At 49.9% G+C, this 17,288-nt stretch overlaps 1 protein-coding gene across 4 annotated transcripts in view; it reads left to right on the top strand.

The window, feature by feature from the left end:
* Positions 1–17,288, top strand: part of USP42 (ubiquitin specific peptidase 42) — a 75,809-nt gene that overhangs the window by 21,665 nt on the left and 36,856 nt on the right. For all 4 annotated transcript variants that reach the window (XM_040439801.1, XM_040439805.1, XM_040439802.1 and 1 more), the window contains 3 exons: positions 583–685; positions 14,673–14,740; positions 14,860–14,930. In XM_040439801.1, the coding sequence (XP_040295735.1) occupies positions 583–685; positions 14,673–14,740; positions 14,860–14,930 (242 nt within the window). The remainder of the gene's footprint in view (positions 1–582; positions 686–14,672; positions 14,741–14,859; positions 14,931–17,288) is intronic.

The raw sequence follows: 17,288 nt of genomic DNA, 5'->3' as shown, positions 1-17,288 counted from the left end.
CTATGGGGCCGACAGAAAAAGCTGAGCCAGTGGTCGGCTGTTTTCGGCGGCCCCCTAGAAATGAATGGAGGGCGGCTGCGAAGTGCGCCCTCCTTCACTTGCGGGGCCCGTTCTCGATATAGGTATGGGTCCCAGGATCAACCTGCCTGGTAGGGGATGATGATGGCGAAAAAATGCAAAAATTATGCATTTCTTGTGAAAATTGGTTGTGGTGTTCCTGAGAAGAAAATATCATATATTTATGCAAATGAGGGCTTCAGTGCACGGAGTAGCGAGGTCGAGCCCCTTGGTGCACCTCAGGTTTTTTGTGGCTTCAATGTCTTTGGTGCAGTGAAGCTTTCAAAAGCAGAAGTCATTTTTCCCATGGGAACGGAGGTTCACGAATACATCTCAGCCATGTCCAGTACTGAAAATCAATGCTCAAAAACACTTTGTAATAATTAAGAACTGACATGCTTTGCAAAAGGCTTCTGATTTCTATTTTGTATGATATCTCCTCTGTTGTATAGCAGTCCAGTGCTTGTTACAATCTTAGCTGCTCAGTAGTCCGTTAATTATCACTTATTTATCCTTCTGTTTTAGGTATTGCAAAGCACTTTCGTTACGGAAGCCAGGAGGATGCTCATGAGTTTCTTAGATATACGGTAGAGGAAATGCAGAAATCCTGTCTTAAAGGTTGCTCTAAGTAAGTGAGATTTACCAGTGCCAGTACAGTTCTATGGTCCAGACTAGGGTTGTCCCGATACCACTTTTTTAGGACAGAGTACAAGTACCGATACTTTTTTTCAAGTAGTCACCGATACCGAATACCGATACTTTTTTTAAATGTCATGTGACCGTTTTGGGGGATCTGTGGATGACGCACTGTCATGTGGGGGATCTGTGGATGGCACTGTTATGGGGGACCTGTGGATGGCACTGTTATGGGGGATCTGTGGATGGCACTGTTATGGGGATCTGTGGATGGCACTGTTATGGGGGATCTGTGGATGGCACTGTTATGGGGGATCTGTGGATGGCACTGTTATGGGGGATCTGTGGATGGCACTGTTATGGGGGATCTGTGGATGGCACTGTTATGGGGGATCTGTGGATGGCGCTGTTATGGGGGATCTGTGGATGGCGCTGTTATGGGGATCTGTGGATGGTGCTGTTATGGGGGATCTGTGGATGGCACTGTTATGGGGATCTGTGGATGGCACTGTTATGGGGATCTGTGGATGGCACTGTTATGGGGATCTGTGGATGGCACTGTTATGGGGGATCTGTGGATGGCACTGTTATGGGGGATCTGTGGATGGCACTGTTATGGGGATCTGTGGATGGTGCTGTTATGGGGGATCTGTGGATGGCACTGTTATGGGGATCTGTGGATGGCACTGTTATGGGGGATCTGTGGATTACACTGTTATGGGGGATCTGTGGATGGCACTGTTATGGGGATCTGTGGATGGTACTGCTATGGGGTGGGATATCTGTGGATGGCATTGTTATGGGGTGGGGGGATCTGTGGATGGTGCTGTTATAGGGGATCTGTGGATGGAACTGTTATGGGGGGGGATCTGTGGATGACACTGCTATATGTCATCCACAGATCCCCCTCATAACAGTGTCCCCCAATACACCGGGCCCCGCCGCTCACCGAAGTATTTATAAACGTGAATCCTTATCCTGTTGTTAAGTTGAACTAACGCTGCCCTCTCCCATGTTCCCCTGTATCCCCCTGTATCTCCACAGCACTTACTTAAGCTTCCATAGCAGGCAGAGCGGACGGCACCAGTAACGTCACTCACTGACGTCGCGCGCCTGCTCCGCCTGCTTCACTCATAAAGTGGGCGGAGCAGGCGCTCTACGTCAGTGAGTGACGTTACTGCTGCCGTCTGCTCTGCCTGCTATGGAAGCTTAAGTAAGTGCTGTGGGGATACAGGGGGGACATGGGAGAGGGCAGCGTTAGTTCAACTTAACAACAGGATAAGGATTCACGTTTATAAATACTTCGGTGAGCGGCGGGGCCCGGTGTAAGAGTACAGTGACTGCACCGGGCCCCGCCCATAGTTACGCCCATAGTATTCTATTTATGTATCGGGGCGGGGTATCGGCGGCTGAGTACCGCCGAGAAAACTCGGAATCGGTCCCGATACCGATACTAGTATCGGTATCGGGACAACCCTAGTCCAGACTAATATATTATTAAATGTTTCATCCTTAGGCTACATGCACACGACCGTATGTGTTTTGCAGTCCGCAAAACAAAAGCGGATGACATCCGTATGCCACTCGATTTTTTTTTTTTTTTGCTGATCCATTGTAACTATGCCTAAAACGGACAAGAATAGGTCATGTTCTATTTTTTTTGCGGGGCCAAGGAACGGACATACGGATGCGGATAGCACATGGTGTGCTGTCCGCATTTTTTTGCGGACCAATTAAAATGAATGGGTCCGCATCCTATTCGCAAAATAAACGGAACGGACACAGAAACAAAATAAGTTTGTGTGCATGAGGCCTTAGGCTTAGGGTCCACGGCAAATGTGATTTCTCGCCCAGTTTCCTTGGGGGACACAGAAGACCTCATAGCTCATCTCCATAGGAGGCGTGACACTAAGTGAAAGCTGTTAAGCCCCTCCTCCACAGCTATACCCTCAGCCTGGAGAGAGAGACTGCCAGTTTTTTGCTTAGTGTCCAAGGAGGCAAGACACTCCCTGCTCTGCAGGGCTGGTTTCTCCTTGTTTAAATTTTAGATTTTTACTCTTTTCTTTTTGTTCCAGATCATCAGGGATAACAGAGACGCACTAGACCTCTCTGTTCTCCCGGGGTTGAGCTGCGCCAGTGCCGGTCACCCGCACTGCTGCCTCCCCCACAGAAGACAAGGTGGATCAGGGCAGCCCAGCTCCCCTACATCCCGCCAGCGCAAGGGTCGCCCGCACGCCAAGTCCCTCTTCCAGCGTCCTGCCACTACGGTGCCAGTAGCTGAAGGGGCGACCCTGCTGGAATGGACCGAGGGTGAAGACGGCTGTGGTAAGAGAGAGGCTTCTCCAGCCCTACGTCCCCCACCCCCCCACCCTGGTCTCCTGCGTGCCTGACCCCCATACTGGGCCTCTAGTCCCCTGCTGGATCTATGCTGGCCCCTGGGGTGCCGCAGAGCGGCAATCTCCTTCTGCCCCCCCTGCCTGGCTCCCATAGACATGCAGCCAGTGGCTGTCTCCACAGCCAGCTACAGAAGCGGCAACATAGTTTATTTCTCTATCAGCACAGGCACCCGGTCTCTGGGTCCCCCCCTACATCTCCTACCGGAGTGTTGCTCCAGGCCTGAGGCTCCTGACGGCTGTGGAGTAAGGCCTCGCCTCCGGCCGACATTGGTATTCCGGTGCGGCCGGGCGCCTCAAAAATCTTAGCCCAGGCTCCGCGGCCTGCTAGGCCGCCATTCCGGGTCCCTGACTTTTCCGGCCGGCGGGGTGGGCTCCCGCGGCCGGCAAGCCGCTATTCCGAGCCCCTGACTCTTCCGGCCGGCGGGGTGGGCTCCCGCGGCCGGCAAGCCGCCATTCTGGGCCCCTGACTCTTCCGGCCGGCGGGGTGGGCTCCCGCGGCCAGCAAGCCGCCATTCTGGGCCCCTGACTCTTCCGGCGGTGTGGGCTCCCGCGGCCGGCTTTGGGCTTGACTTCTAGGCCCAGCAGGCCCCGGCCGACCGTCGGTGCCGGTCGGTGGGGCTCCGCAAATTTTGGCCCAGGCTTCGCGGCCTGCTGGGCCGCAATTCCGACCGCCTCGCGGGGTGGGCACCCACGGCTGGTTTGATGCACCGCTCCGCCTCAGGTCCCGGCGGTACATACCGGGCGCCGCAAAATTCAGACCCCGGCTTCACGGCCTACTAGGCTGCAAAATTCCGGCCTCTGGTGGAGGCGGCGGGAACTTCTCCAGGCGCGAATTCGTCCCGCCGGGAGGTTCCTCCGCCACCAGGGGATCGCAGCGCCGCCCTCCAGGCCGGATCCATGTTAACCCTTTGGGTACAGGCCGGATCCCAATGGGCCTGTATGGCTGGCCCCCCTTTTTCCTGACTACTGTGCCCCTATATGATGGCCCCCTTTAGCCTCAGAGAGGCTGTGTTTAAAAAAAAAAAAAAAGAAATAATATATATATATATATATATATATATATATATATATATATATAATTTAAAATAGATTTCTTTTGGACTGCGCAGGACGCTGCAGCCTCATCAGTAGTGCTGCATGTCTGCATGCCCTCTTTCCACAGGCGGCATAGTGTTGCGCTCCCAACCTGCGTCGCTGCTAGGGCATTTCCCCTTTTAGGCGGTTTTCCTGCCCTCTTCCAGGATACGGCGCTGGCCAAGTGCATGCGGCCCTTCCGTAGGCAGCATTCATCATCTCTCCAGTTATGGTGCCTGCCATGTGCATCCCCCCCTCCTAGGCGGAATGCTGCACTCTCTATGGATTTGCTGCCGGCCATGTGCGTGACCCCCTTCCATGGGCGGAACGCAGCGTTCTCACTGGATTCGCTGTCGGCCATGTGCACGACCCCCTTCCATAGGCGGAATGCTGCACTCTCTATGGATTTGCTGCCGGCCATGTGCACGACCCCCTTCTCTAGGCGGAACGCTGCACTCTCACTGGATTCACTGCCGGCCATGTGCGTGACCCCCTTCCATGGGCGGAACGCAGCGCTCTCACTGGATTAGTTGCCGATCATGTGCATGACCCCCCTTTTTAGGCGGAATACTGCACTCTCACCGGATACGGTACTGGCTATGTGCACGACCCCCCTCCATAGGCGGAACGCTGCACTCTCTCTGATGGGCTATGATGTACTTATGTACTATGTTATGTACTATGTTACTATGCTGCACTCTCACTGGTTTCGCTGCCGGCCATAGGCATGACTCAGGCAGCATACATTCATCCCTCTGTCTGTGGTTGTTTTCTCGCAGGTACGTTACTGGCCATGTGCATGTACCCCATACATGGCGGGGTGCTTGCACTCTCGCTGGATCCGCTGTCGGCCATATGCATGACCCCTCTTCCGTGGGCGGTGTACGCACTCTCGCTGGATTCGCTGCCTGCCATGGGCATGCCTTCCTTCCTCAGGTGACATACACACATTCTCACTGACTGTGTTTGTCTCTCACCAGTACGTTGCTGGCCATGTGTATGACTCCCATACATGGCGGGTGCACGCACTCTCCCTGGATGAGATGCTGGCCATGTGCATTACCCCCCCTTTTTTTCTGGGCGAAATGCTACACTCTCACCGGATACCTTGCTGGCCATGAGCATGGCCCTCTAACATGGGTGGAACGCTTGCACTCCCATTGGATACGGTGCTGGCCTTGTGCGTGACCACCCCTCATTCCATGGGCAGAATTTGGCATGCTCATGAGATTCACGGCTGTCCTTGTATGGCTGTGCTGGACTTGTACATGTCCCCCTTCATTGGCAGAGTAGTTGCACTCTCGCTAAGTCAGTGTTGGGTGTATTATTGCACACTCACTTAATGCTAGGATAACCCTGTGCATGTTCCCCTTTCACTAGGTGGACCTCCTGCGTTCCTGCTGGATTATAGGGTATGTCCTGCTTCTCTGAAGTAGGTACGGCCTTAGGCATCACTCCCTTTTGGGACCGGCCTTTGCACTCTTGCCGACTGCAGTTTGCCAGATACAATTTCCCCCCTTTCGGGGCGGACTGCTTGCGTTCCATCGCATGCTATACTAGGCTTGTGCATAACTCCCTTGCAGGTTGCACTTTGCAATTACGTACATGCTGTGGCACTCTGTGGCGAGCCCCCTTTTTCGCTGAATTAACCTTTTTGCAGTGAGCGGACGTTCTTGTGCGTTGTTTGGGCCGTGTATGCCTTCTCCTCCTGTAGGTGGGTTGGCCTTCTCACTGCTTACGGGCTGCTCGTACGTATGCCTCATCTGCTTCCTGCGGCATACTTTTGTTTTCTTGGGATACGATGCTTGCCGCAAGCCTTGCACTCGTCTCTAAGGAGTTCATTCTGTCCACCTGACCCGGACGGGCTCTACTTGCTCCCTGCTGCACGGAGCTGGGTGGTACTCATTCATTTAGTTGGCCCTTCATCCCAGGGAGTGTTCGTGGTTCCTAGATGCGTGCCCATTCGTCCTTCCGCGGTATTGCTTCCCTGCGCTAGTGGTCACATGGTCGAGAGTGCTGTTGTCTGGAGCGCCCCTCGAATTCTTCGTTGGCTCTGGCAGGACTGCGGTTCCCTTGCCTGCTGCAATTTCCTCCTCTTCGGATGTAGTGTGGTATGAGTCCTTCCTCTTGGCGCCTCTACGCTTCAGTCTGATCTGCTACCAGGTGCGGGCCGCTTTTCTCGGGAAGGTCACCCAAATTCGCTTGGGTGCTCGATTACCCAGGTCGGAGGACCTCCACCTTGGGTTCTTCAGGGTATTCGCCTTCTGCGAGGCGGTGAACTGGGCATCTCACAGTGTAGCAGGGTTCTGCTTTTGAGCTGTCCTATGGCTTCCCTGTTGCCCGCTCCTCCGTTCGGTTGGAGGGGGTTATGCCGGCCTCTGTCTCGACTACCTTATCTCGCCGGCTCTGTTTGGCTCCCGCTCGGTACAGATCACTCCGATGTGGCTTCTGTCCCGCCAGACTTCAGAGGCTGTTCCTTCACTGTCCTCCCCTCTGGGGAGAGCATGGTTGTTCATGTGGATGGTTCCGGTGTTCCTTTTGGCCTCGTACTGTCTCCCTTGTTCACACTGGCTGTATTAGCTGTGCCTATTTACCGAGTCTACCGCGTTCTGTCCTCCCGCTGAGTGCAGATTGCGTGGTCCATTCTAAGACAATGGTCCTGCTGTAGACTTACCTTCTCGGTAACTTGGGGGGACTACCTTTCGGTCCAGATTGTCCTTTGATCTCCCACACCGGGACTGTAGAACATGGCTACATCAGCATGGACTTTAGCCTGTCTTGTCCTGGCATCTGGCGGATACTGGGCGGACCCTTTGGTTCCGTTCCGTCTGTCCTTCTGCTCCCCCACTCGGGTGGATACGGGACAACGTTGCTCGGGGGCCGACGGGACCAGTTTTGTCGACTTCTGCCCGTGTTACTGGTCTGCGCCTGATCACATTGGGTTTTCGCCCGCTTGCCAGGCGACTCCAGCGGGTTCGCTACTGTCCGCTCCTGGCTGTATTTCGTCCAGGATCTGTCGTAAGACTTATGGTTTTTTTGTCTGGGGTTCTGTGGGAAGCTGTGCATTCCCCACTCTGACTTTTTCTCTCCCCATGGTTCTGTCTTTTTTCCAGTCCGGCCTGGGACTGGGATTCCTTTACTTGAGGTGTCAAGTGTCAGCGCTGTTCTTCCTCTTCCAGCGTTCCCCGGCCCTCTGGGCCTGTCAAGACCTTCTTACTCGAAATGGCTCTTTGGTTCCTCTGTACTGTCCTTCGGTACCGCCCTGGGAACTACATACTGAGCTCTCGGCGCTCCAATCTTTTCCTTGGAGCCGTTACAGAAGTTCTCTCTACCCCGCCTGTCCTGTACGGTTGTGTTTCCGTATCAGTCGTGTCTCTGACGGGTGCCTGAATGGCCCCTTTTTGTTCTGAGCCTTCTGTCTTTTCCCAGGACAGGGCTGTTTCTACATCCCGTTCCTTCCTTCTGAAGGTGGTGTTGCCTTTCGCTTCAACACTTCACCGATTTGGACGTTGTTTGGGCCTTGCTGGTTTTACTTGGAGATCTCCGACTCTTGTCGACATTCGGTCTCTTGGGTTTCCTGGAGGTCCGCGCTTAGAGTTGACGGACTCCAGGGTGGTTTTCCTCTGCTTTATCAGATTGGCTATTACTGAGGTTACCGCACCGAGGGCAGGTTTCTGCCTTTGCTGTCACCGTTCATTTCACCAGAGCGGTCGGTGCCTCCTGGGCCGGAGGCATTGGGCTTCGGCCATGCATTTGAGCAAGGCGGCCACAGGTCTTCCTTGCACGCTTTACAGAGTTCTACAGGGTGCATACTCTGGCTTCGGCGTATGCTGCCTTGGTCCGCCTGGGTCTGCAGGCGGCGGTTCCTTGATGCCTTCGGGTGCTTCGCCTTGGAGCTGTGGTCCCTCCCCTTTTGGACTGCTTTTGAACGTCCCAAGGTCTTCTGTGTCCCCCAAGGAAACTGGGCGAGAAAACGAGATTTTTGTATAACTTACCAGTAAAATCTCTTTCTCGCTCTTTCCTTGGGGGACACAGCACCCACCCATTCATTGTTTTTCTCTACACGGTTTCCGAGTTTGTGTTACCCGTTGGGTAGTTGGCTTGTTGGTTCCTTGTTGGACTTTGCCTTTTCTCACTGCTTGGACACGCAACTGGCAGTCTCTCTCTCCAGGCTGAGGGTATAGCTGCTGGAGGAGGGGCTTAACAGCTTTCACTTAGTGTCACGCCTCCTATGGAGATGAGCTATACCCAAGGTCTTCTGTGTCCCCCAAGGAAAGAGCGAGAAAGAGATTTTACTGGTAAGTTATACAAAAATCTCGTTATTGTGAGTTTCCATATCCATTAACAACATTGCTGTGTTGGCGAACAGGCTGTCCAAGGTAATTCTGACCATAGTACATCCGGATCAGACGGGATTTATGCCAGGAAAATCAACGGCTATTAACCTTCGTAGGCTGTACACTAGCTTAAATATTCCGGCGGATAATGGTGGTGACAGGGCCTTGCTTGCGCTTGACGCCGCTAAGGCGTTTGATAGTGTGGAATGGAGGTATTTGTGGGGGTCCTGAGAAATTATGGGCTTTGGTGAACGGTTCATTCAGTGGGTACAGGTTCTGTATTCTAGCCCTAAGGCGAGAATTAGAGCTAATGGAGGATTATCAGACTGTTTTCCCCTCGCCAGGGGTTTCCAGACAGGATGCCCACTGTCGCCCTTATTGTTTGCTCTTGCAATAGAGCCGTTGGCGGCGCATATTCGCTTATCTACAAGTATAGAGGGGTTTAGATATGGTGAACTGCATAATAAAGTGGCTATGTACGCTGATGATACCCTACTTTTCTTGGCGATACTGGTGCGTCCCTGGATGCGGCCATGGCATTGATTGACAGATTTGGTAGCTTTTCCGGACTACGGATAAACTGGCAGAAATCCTCTTTGATGCCAATTGACGGGCAGGCCCTGGTAGGCAGACAAGTAGATAGTTTGGTGCCCTGGGTGGATAAATTTAAATATCTGGGATTACATATAACACCGAGACTAGCGGATTTTGAAGAACTAAATCTATCCCCTTTGCTAGCTACTTTTAGGCTTAAAGTGAGGTCATGGTGTAGGCTCTTTCTTTCGGTGGTAGGTAGAGTTAACCTTTTAAAAAATGGTTATGATGCCCCAACTGTTATATATACTGAATAATGCTCCAGTTTGGATCCCTCTGGATAGATTTAAGAAAATTCACTCTATATTTAGAGATCTTACTTGGAAGTATGGACAGGCTAGGATCAAACTGGAGACATTGCAGTATTCTAAGTCGGAAGGGGCTTAGCTGTCCCTAACGCATGGATTTATTTTTTGGCTTCCCAATGTCAGCATTTTAAGGGATGGATTGATCTACAAGCACCGGATATGACTGGGCAGATATTGCAGCATTGGCTGGGCAGTCGTGACCTCATGGGCATTCTGGAAGGTTTAGGAATGCATGCAGGAGGGAAAAACTTCCCCTGATTGAACTCATGAAAAAAGTTTGGGCAAAAGTGAAGCTGCTAAGAGGAGTGGGAGGTATTAGTGAACTTTCACCTATTGGAAAGAACCACTTGTTGCCAGAACTATTGGCCATACCAGGACTTAGGAACTGGGAAACTTATGGAGTGACGAGAATTGGACAATTAATTAAGGACAAGACATGTAAGTCATTTCAAAGCCTGCAGCAGGAATTTAATATCCCCAAGGAGTGGTTTTATAAATATCTTCAAATAAGACATGCCCTTGGGGTCACGATGCGGAAGGGATGTGTGATAGCTCAAATGGAGGTGGTCCATAAGCTTGTTCTTCCGTCGGGAGGGGGAAAAAGAGGGTTAATATCACAGGTGTACGCTCTTCTAATGGAAAAATTCTTAGAGGGATATCCGCTTTCAAGAATGAAAAAGTGGGAGGCTGACGTGGGGGATATGTCTAAGGATATGTGGGAAGATATTTTAGAAGCAGTCCCCAAGGTGTCTCAGGTTAATTTGAATATGTATCAAATCGTTTTTTTTACACAATAATAGCACACAGAGCTATGGGGTCTGGATATTGCAGATGTGCTAGCAGCCATCTAGCAACCCATGTCCTCAGCTCTATACACAAAATCCCGGTCACAGGTTCCCTTTAAGGTCCAAACAGTGCATTTATTGTGGCACACAAGCAAAACCAACAAAACAATAAACACTCGACCGTCCAGGCTCTAACTAATACATAACGTCCCTGACTCGCCTATTAGGTACAGTTCACACCCTGTGATCCGATGCGACTTTCCCACAGTCTCCTGGCTGTACAGAGCACAGTACACCCACTGTCTCAAGTCCAATGTCTGTTGTGGGGGATTAAGGCTTAGCAGTGGCGTCTCTAGCTTTCAAATTTTGGGGGGGCACACTGGGGGCCAGGACAAAAGTAGGGGGGGCAGCTATAACGATACATTTACACAAGTACGCTTAGAAATGCTGCGATACTTTACCCAATACCTAAAACCGCAACAGGGAAGAAAAGTCCTGCTGTCTGTGGTTAAAAAAAAAATAAAAAAATCACTCAGATTTCAACATGTCCTAGCTGCCTGTGGATGACACTTTTATAGGGAGGGGGATCTGTGGATGACACTGCTATGGGGGGGGGGGGGGGGATCTGTGGATGACACATACCGTATATAGCATCTTATGCTATATGTGTCATCCACAGATCCACCCCATGACAGGGTCATCCCCATTTCCCTCTATATAACAGTGTCATCCACAGATCCCCCTCTCTATAACAGTGTCATCCACAGATCTCCCTCCCCGCCGCTCACAGGAGTGTACATTTGACATTTCTAAACTGTAATCCATATCCTGCAGTAACTAACTTTAAATCCGGATTCAAGGGCCGCTCATCTCTACTAGTACCTTAACCTTACACCACTCGGCTAGCTTCGGTAACAGGGCCAGGCTACAGCCTTCAGGTACTGCCTGTTAGTTGTTACCGAGCGAGTGCTGATTTCTGCAGGTCAGAGGATACGGATTACAGTTTAGAAGAAATGTACACTCCTGTGAGCGGTCCAGTGGCGGATCCAGAGCCTGGTCTCGGGAGCAGCACTTCCAGATTATTTTCTGTCCACCGCCACAGAACAAGGGTGCTTATAGAACAGACTCCACAGTGTAGAGGTATACTGTATATTGTGTGGCACAGTGTAGCGGTATACTGTACATTGTGGGGCATAGTGTAGGCTATATGTGTATAACAAACATATTTCACATGAAAACTTACAATTACTTGGCTTGGCCCTTGGGGATCCCGGACGCCACTTCACCACATTGACCGGGGGCTCGGCGGAGCTGATGTTCTGTTTCATCCTAATGAGAAAGATTTCATAATAAGGATTTGGAGAAGGGGCAGAGGGATAGCAGAGCAGGGAGAGGCTGGTGCTGCTACTAGGGGTTCATACCGTGGGGGAATAATAAAGCCCACCATAATGCCCCCCCAGTAGAAATAATTCTCCTTATAATGTGACAGTGCAAAAAATACCCCCTTGTAATGCCCCAAGTTGAGCTAATGTCCCCATAATGGGCCAGTGTAAAATACCCCTATATAGTGCCCCCAGTAAATGCCCCCATAGTGCTCCTCTCCCCCTTCCCTCCTAGTGCCCCCCATAATGTACCAGTATAAAATGCCCCATATATAGTGCCCCAGTAGATGCCCTCAGTGTCCCCCATAATTTGCAAGTATAAAATACCCCTTCTTAGTGCCCCCGTAGATGACTCCATAGTACTCCTCTCCCCCCTTCCCCATAGTACCCACCATAATTTGTCCCAGTATAAAATGCTACTGTACAGAGCCCCCCATATAAAATACCCCTTCTTTGTGGCCTCAGTAGATGCCCCTATAGTGCCCACCAATAACGTGCCAGTAACGAGTGCCCCCATCACGTGCCAATAACAAGACCCCTCCATCACGTGCCAGTAACAAGACCCCTCCATCACGTGCCAGTAATAAGCTGCCCCCCCCCCAATGTGCCAGTAATAAGCTGCCCCCCCCCCAATGTGCCAGTAATAAGCTGCCCCCCCAATGTGCCAGTAATAAGCTGCCCCCCCCAATGTGATGTGCCAGTAATAAGCTGCCCCCCCCAATGTGCCAGTAATAAGCTGCCCCCCCCCCCCAATTTGCCAGTAATAAGCTGCCCCCCCCAATGTGCCAGTAATAAGCTGCCCCCCCCAATGTGCCAAGCATAAGCTGCCCCCCCCATGTGCCAAGCATAAGCTGCCCCCCCCATGTGCCAAGCATAAGCTGCCCCCCCCATGTGCCAAGCATAAGCTGCCCCCCCATGTGCCAAGCATGCTGCCCCCCCCCTATGTGCCAAGAATAAGCTGCCCCCCCATGTGCCAAGAATAAGCTGCCCCCCCATGTGCCAAGAATAAGCTGCCCCCCCATGTGCCAAGAATAAGCTGCCCCCCCCCATGTGCCAAGAATAAGCTGCGCCCCCCCCCCATGTGCCAAGAATAAGCTGCGCCCCCCCAATGTGCCAAGAATAAGCTGCCCCTCCCAATGTGCCAAGAATAAGCTGCCCCCCTAATGTGATGTGCCAGTAATAAGCTGCCCCCCCAATGTGCCAGTAATAAGCTGCCCCCCCAATGTGCCAGTAATAAGCTGCCCCCCCAATGTGCCAGTAATAAGCTGCCGCCCCCAATGTGCCAAGAATACGCTGCCGCCCCAATGTGCCAAGAATACGCTGCCGCCCCAATGTGCCAAGAATACGCTGCCCCCCCCAATGTGCCAAGAATAAGCTGCCCCCCAATGTGCCAAGAATAAGCTGCGCCCCCCCCCAATGTGCCAAGAATAAGCTGCGCCCCCCCCCCCCCCAATGTGCCAAGAATAAGCTGCGCCCCCCCCCCCCAATGTGCCAAGAATAAGCTGCCCCCCCCCCAATGTGCCAAGAATAAGCTGCCCCCCCCCAATGTGCCAAGAATAAGCTGCGCCCCCCCCAATGTGCCAAGAATAAGCTGCCCCCCCAATGTGCCAAGAATAAGCTGCCCCCCCCCAATGTGCCAAGAATAAGCTGCCCCCCCCCCCCCCCCCCCCCCCCCCCCCCCCCAATGTGCCAATAACACTGTTGTAAAAAAAAAAAAAAAAAAAATCATACTTACCTCTATGTCAGCGATGCGATGCAGGCCTCTTCTTCCGGCCTGTGTCCCGCGCTGTATGGCTCCGCCTGCGGCCTCTGATAGGCTGCCGGCCTAGTGCCTGCAGCCTATCAGAGAAAGGGGAAGGGACACGCCTCTCCCTCCCCTGCCTCAGCACACAGGCCGGCAGATGAATATGGAGATGAGCGCAATGGAAGCGCTCATCTCCCTGGCTGTGCCCGACTGCGGCGGCTAACTTGGGGGGGCACGGGCATTTTAGTTGGGGGGGCACAGCATGATGTAGGGGGGTCCGTGGCCCCCTCTGGCCCCCACTGCTCATTTTTTAATTTTTGTGTGATTTTGTTGTCGGCACATTCAACTATGTAAAGAACAAAGTATTTCAGAAGAATATTTAATTAACTCAGTGTATATATTTATTATTTTTTATAGCCATTTCCCTATTACTATGGGCAGTGATTGAATTAAATTGCTCTAGCAAACCGGCTAATCTTGTTTAAGTGCTTTGGACGGACATACAATAAAACTTTATTAACACTATACTTTCAGTGAAATAGCTGCATATTTCCATGCCATTTTTGTTGGGAAAGGCAGTTTCATTCAACAGCACTGCTGCCTGCTTGACTATAAAGGCTCATTCACACGACCGTATGAATGAGTCCTCATCCTTTCCGCAGTTTTGTGTAACTGGCAGTTATATGAGAAGCATCATATGATACATGAGCTTCCAGTACAGTGAGCTGTAACTTTGCAGTGTACAGTAGTTCGCCTGCTTCTTTCTCTTCCTGAGCTCCACAGCACATTAGCATTTCTCACCTATCCACAGGACAGATGATAATTTATGGTTGCTGGGGGTCCAACTGCTGGTACCCCCACCAATTACAAGAACGAGAATCCAATGTTCCCCATTTGCATGAAGCAGTGGTTCTTTGCATTGACAGAGATAGCCAAGTACAGTGCTCAGCTATCTCTGTCAGTCTCATAGTCTGAAGTGTGCATGCATCTACCACTCCAGTCAAATAGAGGCTCGGGGGCACTGTGTTTGTCACCGGTAGGGTCCCAGCAGTGCTATATTTTTTTCATATAACCTGTGGATAATTGTTTTTTATTTGCTGGCCCTTTAAAGATTGTAGCAATTACTGGAGTATAGGATTTTTCATTTAGAACTTGTTATACTTTACATGCCTGGTATTCCTCCTGAAAATGGAGTACAATGAGTTATGAGAGGGGAATTCTCAGCACGCAGTTACCTACTGGCTATATTTCACTCGCTGCCTGTATGCTAAGATGGGACTGTGTTATTTAGTTTCACTGTACACATTAATGCAGATTTTATTCTCGGATGCTCAGTCGCTGCATTTCTTTCTCTTTCAGTTTGGACAGGCACACACAAACAACAACTTTTGTACATCAGATATTTGGTGGTTGTCTACGTTCTCGAGGTAAGATGTGGTGTTCAGAACATTTATATGCATGGAGTTCAGAGTCCTTCCTCCTACTTGTATAAAAAGAAAACTATAACTGAAATCACATTCTTTATTTTTATATTTGTTTGTTACAGTGAAATGTCTAAATTGTAAATCCGTTTCTGACACCTACGATGAATATCTCGATATCCCTCTGGAGATAAAGGTAAGAAAAAAAAAAAAATATATATATATATATATATATATATATATATATATATATATATATATATATATATTATTACTACTAGAAACATAGAAACATAGAATGTGTCGGCAGATAAGAACCATTTGGCCCATCTAGTCTGCCCAATATACTGAATACTATGGATAGCCCCCGGCCCTATCTTATATGAAGGATGGCCTTATGCCTATCCCATGCATGCTTAAACCCCTTCACTGTATTTGCAGCTACCACTTCTGCAGGAAGGCTATTCCATGCATCCACTACTCTCTCAGTAAAGTAATACTTCCTTATATTACTTTTAAACCTTTGCCCCTCTAATTTAAAACTGTGTCCTCTTGTGGTAGTTTTTCTTCTTTTAAATATGCTCTCTTCCTTTACCGAGTTGATTCCCTTTATGTATTTAAAAGTTTCTATCATATCCCCTACTACTACTACTACTACTAAGATGGGCGTTTCATACACCAGTCTTAATAAAATTCAGCTGGATTGGTGGCGGAACTTGGCCGCTTGACCCGTCAGCTCCGTGGATCAGCACCACTACAACGGCACAAAATGGAAAAAAAAAACAGATAGACATAAAACAAGTATTTTATTATACTTGGCGACTCCGGGTCTCCTGCGATGTCAAAGGGGAAGAGGAACGAGCGGGCACCGCGTCATATTGCTGAGTTTGTCACAGTGACAAAAGCTCCACAAAAATACAATTAGAATTAACCGCATCATTCCTATATCAATGGAACAACAAAAAAATTTAATATTTAGGAATATATATAACATCCACCAGTCAAAATCTATATAAAGAAAATTATAAACCCTTACTATCTTCTATACTTCAAAAATTACTCTCATATACAAAAATACCACTATCTTGGGCTGGCAGAATAGCCTTAGTCAAAATGTTCATCCTTCCTCCTATTCTATATACATTCCGCACAATTGCCATTCCAATCAAAAATTCCTTTTTTATTAAATTTGGAAATTTCATTTTGTAGTTTATCTGGACAAATAAAAACCCCAGAATTAAAGGGGTTGTCCGGGTTCAGCTTCATACCCTTATTTTCACCCAGACAGCCCCCCTGAGGCTAGCATTGGAGCATCTCCTGCTCCGATGCGCTCCCTTGCCCTGCGCTAAATTGCGCAGGGCAAGGTCTCTTGTTTTCAGTAGCACACTGCCGGACGGAAACTTCCGCCCGGCAGTGTGTTCGGTGACGTCACTGGCTCTGATGGGCGGGCTTTAGCGCTGCCCTAGCCATTTTACTGGCTAGGGCAGCGCTAAATCCCGCCCATCAGTGCTGGTGACTTCACCGGGGTTCCTGGCAGCCCCATGGAGAGCACCGGTATGTTACCGGATCTCAGAAAAAATGCCTTTGCCCTGCGTGATTTGGCGCAGGGCAAATGAGAGCATCGGAGCATGAACTGCTCCGATGCTCAAGTCAGGGGGGCTGCCGGGGTGAAAATGAAGGTATGTCCGGGTTCAGCTCTGAGCCCGGACAACCCCTTTAACTTAGAAACTATGACACAACATTGGAAAATGGGAGGCATGGGACTACCGAATATAAAGAACTACTAAAGCAACGCTACTAGACCAAACAAAACACTGGTGGACAAACACTGAAACTGAAAAAAGACATTGGGTTCAAATAGAAGAAAATTTTTAAAATCAGACCCTGTTATTATACTCAAAACAATTATACCCCAAAGAAAAGAACAACACAAATCCACTTTAAGTATAAAGGCCACACAAACTACTTGGGAAAATTATATAAAAAAAATACCCCATATCTAATAAAATTAACATTACAACAATTACCAATTAAATATATCAAAACAATTTGTCCAGATATCAACCTTTCTAACTGGGGAAAAAAACGGAATAAAAAGAATTAAAGACTTAATCAACTCATTCACCCATTTAGCTTCCCAATATCAGTTACCTAAAACAGACTTCTACAAATATTTAAGAATCAGACACTCCTTTTCCCAAATCCAGATCAACGACCCAATTTTTCCTAAATCTGCATTTACATTCTTTCTCGCTCATACCATTGGGGGACACAGGACCGTGGGTATAGCTTGCTGCTGCCACTAGCAGGAGACACTAGGCTGAAATCTGTTAGCTCCTCCGGTGCAGGCTATACCCCCTCCAGCCTGGAGAGAGCATATCAGTTTTTAGCTTAGTGTCAGACCTCCCTTTTGGCTCTTTTTGATTTTTTTTTAAAAATATATATTTTTATAGGTTCCTGGATGGGGCACAGATTCGCATGGCGTCTGTCACCCTGGGAGGCTGGCTGGTGTCGCTTGTTTCACCACCCTGCCTCTCCCAAGAAGACAAAGCGG

Source organism: Bufo bufo, chromosome 7, assembly GCF_905171765.1.
Source record: "Bufo bufo chromosome 7, aBufBuf1.1, whole genome shotgun sequence".
Lineage (NCBI taxonomy): Eukaryota > Metazoa > Chordata > Amphibia > Anura > Bufonidae > Bufo > Bufo bufo.
The sequence above is the reverse complement of the archived record's forward strand: the minus strand, read 5'-3'. Positions and strand labels throughout refer to the sequence as shown.